We start from the raw sequence: 6,000 nt of genomic DNA, 5'->3' as shown, positions 1-6,000 counted from the left end.
TTCTATGCTTTCTGTCCCAGGGCAGTCCATTTATACTTCAACCTGGGCCTTCTGCGTGCATGGGTTAAAGCATTTGGAGGCAGAGTGGATGTCTTGAAGGTCTTGCTGAGACTCCTATGCAGCCTGTGGGACAGCAGGTGGCATCTGCAGCCACCAGCAAGTGGAAAAATTCTTGAGCCTGTGAGGCCAAATGGCTGCAACAGTTCATAGCACATCCATATATTGTAATATCCTCTAATGAACCCATTTTTTTCAGGCTAGTGACAATGCAAATAAAACCAGACTACTACTGCATTATTTATCTTTCTTGATTTGGTTTCAATTTCTTATGTAGTGAGGGCAATAAATAGATAAATTATATAAAAAAAAAAAAAGTAACATAGAATTCTCTAATCTGCTATGATATCATCTTTTGTCTTGAAAAACAGAGAAACTCAAACTTATTCAGATCACCCCACTGGGGCCCTGGCCATTGCTCGGTTGCAAATTCATATGATTTCTGTGACAGTTATTCCAGGACATCATAATAAACTGTAATATCAAACACAGTCTGAGATCAGTGAGTTAAGAATGATTACAGGGTGCTTTACAGCGACAGAAACAGATCAGAAATGGGTAACAACAATACAGTCTCTGATACTCAGTTCTGCTCTTTCCTAGTTCATGTGGAATCAACTTCTACACACATAAAACTCTAACAAAACCAAAACAAGTAAACAAAACCAACCAAAACCCAAAACCCTGACAAGTTTTGAATGTTTTATACCTCTGTTTGAAAAAAGGTGCAACAAAGATTAAACTCCCACCCCTGCAAAAACCCCTAGAACAACACTAGTTCCCATTCCACTGATTTCTATGCCTTTTAAGCCCCAGCACAGGGCTGCTGCGCCCCTGAGGCCCAGCTGGTCCTTACAGGGGTAAAGCACCACGGAGCTCCCCAACACAAGACCAGCAGTGAAAGCCAAGGAATGGGCTCTCCCCACGGCCACTCAGGCTCACGCTGACTCTCTCTGACCCCAGAGTCAAGAAGCCAGGGCCAGACCACCCCAGGCTGGGCCAGGATGGGAGTGAAGCATCTCCTTTATGAGGAAAGGCTGAGGGAGCTGGGTCTCTTCAGCTTGGAGAAGAGGAAACTGAGGGGTGACCTCATTAATGTTTATAAATATGTAAAGGGTGAGTGTCATGAGGATGGATCCAGGCTCTTCTCGGTGACAACCAATGATAGGACAAGGGTCAATGGGTACAAACTGGAACGCAGGAGGTTCCACTTGAATATGAGAAGAAACTTCTTCTCAGTGAGGGTGCCAGAGCACTGGAACAGGCTGCCCAGGGGGGCTGTGGAGTCTCCTTCTCTGGAGACATTCAAAACCCGCCTGGCCGACTTCCTGTGTAACCTCATCTAGGTGTTCCTGCTCCAGCAGGGGGATTGGACTAAATGATCTTTCGAGGTCCCTTCCAATCCCTAACCCTGTATGATTCTGTGGCTCTGTAACCGGCTCTGGTCAGCCCGGCGCCCCCCCCGCCCAGTGGCCACGCCCCAGCCATGCGCTTCGGCCGTAGGCCCCGCCCCCTCGGGGACCGCGCGGGGTCGTTGCTACGGGAGCCGCGCGAGGTCGCGCACGCGGCGGAAGCGAAGATGGCGGCGCCCGTGGAGATCTGTCATGTCGCTTGCTGCGCCAACCGGACGGGCGGCGGAGCCGTGTCCTGGGGCCGGGGGGCGCTTCTCGCCTTCGGTAGCTGCCGGGACGTCGTACTCTACGAGCCGGCGGTGAGCTGGGGCGCTGTGAGGCGGGCCGGGGCCGGGGCCGGGCCGGGGCCGGCGGCGGCAGCGCGGCCTGAGGCTCGGTATTTCCCATAAAATCATAGAATGTCCCAAGTTGGAAGGGACCCACAAGGATCATGGTGTCCAGCTCCTGTCCCTGCATGTGACAACCCCACAGTGTGTCTGAGGGCTTGTCCAGTCTCTTCTTGAACACTGTCAGGCTTGGGGCCGTGACACCTCCCTGGGGAGCCTGTTCCAGTGCTGCACCACCCCCTGGGGGAAGAACCTTCTCCTGATGTCCAAGCTAAACCTCCCCTGGCACATCTTCCTGACATTCCCTCTGGTTCTGTCATTGGTCACTGAAGAGAAGAGTTCAGCGCCTGCCCCTCCTTGTCCCCTTGTGAGGAACCTGTAGCCGTCATGAGGTCTCCTCTTAGTCTCCCCTTCTCCAGGGTGAACAAACCCGGTGTTTCTCTCTCCCGCAGGCCGCGCGGGTGGTCGCTGCCCTCCGCGGCCACACCGGCCGGGTGAACTGCGTGCGCTGGGTCCGCCGGCGGGACGGCGGTGAGTAGCGCGGCTTTTCTTCTCCTCCTCGTCCCCTCGGGCCGGGGAGCCGCAGGCGGGGAATGAGGGAGGTGCGCTGCGGCGGGGGCCGGGGCCGCTTCCCTGCGCTGCTGCTCTCCCCCTCGCTTGGGAAGGTGAAGCGAGAGGGTCGGCAGCAGAGGGGCTGCAGTTAATACAACTGAAGGAAAGTTGGAGCTGTAGCAGCGCTTCCTCTTTCCTAGTGAGGATTTTAACACGTGGGTCCGCAGGGATCTGACCCGCCACATTCAGGTGAGCGAGGAGATCCGGTCGGATGCCTGCTCCGGGCCCCGCAGCCAGCGCCAGCCCGGGAGGCGGTTTTGCCAGGGTCTGCGGTGACTCTGGCAGATTTGCAGCTGCGGTGCTTCAGTAAGGGCTTGGAGTTCGGCACGATTTGACATTGTAAACTGCTTTGCAATGCCTTTTAAGAAATCTCTGATTGTAAAGCTGTAAGTTGCGTAGAGGTCATGTCCCTGAAAACATAATCTTTCAAGATGGAAGTGCTTTGAGGCCCGTATGAGGCTTTTGGTAGTAATTCAAGAATATGAAGTTGCTTAGTGCAAACTTTTCAAAGGCATATATTCTTGCCCCTAGGCATTTATAGAAACTCATCGACAAAGAGAAATGGGGCTGTTGATTAGACTTGTTGCTTTTTTGGGAGGAAGTACTGAAATGAAAAGATTCCTTCTTAATAGTGTTATTACCTGCCAGCCTTTCAACTGATTGCACTAAAACATTTTCCTCTTAAAATTGATTAAAAGTAATTATTTGTAGGGAACTTGGGAATTAAATTTTCGTGTGAAAAACTTTGAATTCTGTTTGGTTGGATTTTTCTTGCTCTATTTTCCTATCTTCCAAAAAGTCCAAACAGAAAAAATATTTATTTACACTGTTGGATTTGAGAACATTTTCTGAAAGATATATTCATCACAATCATACAAAGCTTCAAGTATTCCTGTGGCTTTTCTTTTTATGCTGTCCTAGGGAATACCTTTGTTCTTAAGCTGTCTTGCACAGTTCAACTGGTATTAGGCATAGTTTATTTTGATGAAAACTTTGCTTACAGTTGATACATGATGTTTAGTGAGTAGTAACCAATGTAACTTCTTATGTTGTTGGCTGCTGTAACAAAGTAAGTGTTCACAAAACTTACCAAAATATACTTTTTAGCTTCTGAAACAGAGTTAATTTCTGGTGGATCTGATAAACAACTCATTCTTTGGGAACTGAATGGAACAGGAAAGTGGAATAATCAGGTAAGCAGGAAAAACCTCTTTTAAAATCTTCCCCTTCCCTGCTTTCTCCCATACCACAAATCATGTTTTTTCTGCATTTATTATTCATATTTCTGTGTTTTACTCTAACTATTGAACCCTGCCTGCATCTTCTTCAAGTTATTGGTAAACTGTCATGCTACGTTTTACTTTAAATGTTGTTTCTTCTTTTCTGTAGTTTATATTTTTCAAATCAGCCTTTGTTAAGAAATTAGCTAACCTGTCATCAGGTGGATTTTTCTAGCATGTCTAAAAGATCTCGTTTGTCTGTTCTCAATTCATCAGCTTTCTGATCTTGTGTAGCACTTCCCTTCAAACTGCCTTAAATCTTCAAATAATGACTTGACATTTCCTGTGCCCTCTTCCTTGTTTCTTTATATCCATTTCTAATGATTTCTGGTCAATCTGTGTGACAGTGTAGTGTTTGTATATAGGTGGTCTTACCAGGATGATATACAAGTTGGAGTAGGTGTTTAAAAAAATAAATAAATCTGTGCAACAATTTAATTTGTCAGAGTAATTGAGAAAAGGAGACATGATAATTTACTATTCATACTGTAAAATTTAAGGCAAAAGATGGAATATGGCGTAAAAGAACCTTCAGAATGAACTGAGATGTAGATGGAAATACACTTTAATTTACTATCTAACTTTTAAAATCTTTTTTATTAGGCATTGGTTTGTGAATGGCTGTGTAGGTAACCTGTTTCATAGGCTATCTCAAACTAGATGAGGTTTGGTGTTTTAAAATGTGTGACCTACCACACCATGTGTTGGAAAGAGACGTCAAGTGCATTTATGACAAAATTTGGATAAATACTGGACAACTTCTGGTTGCAGAATTAAAAGCCTCTCATTTTGCTCTTTGTGTTTATGAGGAACATATTACAAATTGAATCACCTGTTCATTAAGGAAGTAGGTACTAAAGTCTAAATTTAGAGTTTTTCTTTTTCTTGTTGCTATTTTGAAGGAGTAAAAAGCTGGTTTAACTTGTGAGAACACACTAAACATTGCTGCTAAAGCTGCTGTAGCTGCTACTTATTCCGTTGTGTTCTCTACTCTCTCTCCTTCACTAAGGTTCTCTAAGCTTTGAGATATTCCTTAGGGTGAGGGGCAAGAGAATGAGAAAAAAGAAGGAAAGTGCTCTTCCTACCTTCTCTATTGTTTCCAGACTCCCTCAAGGAAAGGTGAGGTTTGTGTAGTGTACACAGGAACATTTAATTCTGTTCAGCTTTGAACAAAATCTTACCAAGTTAATACTCATCATAGCTGTATCCCTTCTCAGTGTTTTCCTGGAATATGCTGTAGCTTAAGCATAGCTTGGCAGGTTCTCTGCCATTGCAGGCGTACAACTTGTTTTCAGTATTAAATTGTTTTATTTCTTCAAATGGCTTTAAAAATTCTCTTGGAAAAGTTACTGGAATTTAATGTTGTTTATTTGTATAACTTTGTAAAACTTTCTGATGTGTTCAGCTTGTGAAAAGCATTCCTCTCAAAGGCCATGCTGAAGCTGTTTGTGCCGTGGATGCTGTCTACCAGTCAGATGAGCCTGATTCAAATCTGCTAGTAGCTTCTGCAGCTTCTGACTCTACTGTGAGAATTTGGTCTCGGCATGGTTCGGAAGGTAACTTTTTTTATTATTATGGACAGTTTACTGGCTTAAGAAAAAAAGATGAGTGCTTATCCATTGAAGTGTTTGCCTGAATACTAACATCTTTTAATACAACTATATTGATTTCTCTTCAAACCGTGCAACGTGTTGGCTGAATTTACTTGTTTCTTTTTAATATGTGTTAAGAATCTGATCCATCATTTTTCCTTGTAATGTGAAAGCAAACTAGCTGTATGTGTGCATGAAGTAAAATTACTTAGTAAAATTATGAATGCTGGCATTAGAAAGGTGAGGTTAAACTAGTAACTTTTTTGTTACTATTGACTTGAGTCCAATGAAGTGTGGGGTAATAGGATCTGGACCTTCTGGTGAACTAGGTCCTTGCATGGACACATGGGAGAACAGCTCTTTGAAATACATAGGAGATAATTTGGGCAGATAATCTAGATTTAAAATGTTATTTGCTAGTTGAGTTGTACTGTCTGCATCTCTCAAGCTACTTTCTTCCTTATCTGGTGCATGTGAAGATTTCACATTGCCCTGCCTACAGGAGAAAAGTGAGAGTTGCCAGTCTTCAGTCCCATGTTCTGGAAGTCATTTCTCATGCTCCCAAAGAATACCATGAAGTCACATCCTTTCCTTTTTGTCTTCCTGTTATGGGTTCCAGTGGTGGAAGGACCAGTTCTGCTTATGTAGAGAGGTTTTTGTGCAATCCCGTTGGTTACTTTGATCTTGATGACTTATCAGTTCAGCCGCTTCTAGGATTTCA

The 6,000-nt window shown here is 44.5% G+C and overlaps 1 protein-coding gene across 2 annotated transcripts in view; it reads left to right on the top strand.

The window, feature by feature from the left end:
- The first annotated feature begins 1,528 nt into the window (after positions 1 to 1,528).
- ELP2 (elongator acetyltransferase complex subunit 2) overlaps positions 1,529 to 6,000 on the top strand; it is a 41,651-nt gene continuing 37,179 nt past the window's right edge. For both annotated transcript variants that reach the window (XR_010470385.1, XM_065052924.1), the window contains exons 1-4: positions 1,529 to 1,768; positions 2,248 to 2,326; positions 3,515 to 3,600; positions 5,093 to 5,243. Coding sequence is in view for 1 of the 2 variants with exons in the window: in XM_065052924.1 (XP_064908996.1) it covers positions 1,544 to 1,768; positions 2,248 to 2,326; positions 3,515 to 3,600; positions 5,093 to 5,243 (541 nt within the window). In the remaining variant the exon portion in view is untranslated. The remainder of the gene's footprint in view (positions 1,769 to 2,247; positions 2,327 to 3,514; positions 3,601 to 5,092; positions 5,244 to 6,000) is intronic.

Source organism: Columba livia, chromosome 2 (assembly GCF_036013475.1).
Source record: "Columba livia isolate bColLiv1 breed racing homer chromosome 2, bColLiv1.pat.W.v2, whole genome shotgun sequence".
NCBI lineage: Eukaryota > Metazoa > Chordata > Aves > Columbiformes > Columbidae > Columba > Columba livia.
This window is presented reverse-complemented; position numbering and strand designations above follow the sequence as displayed.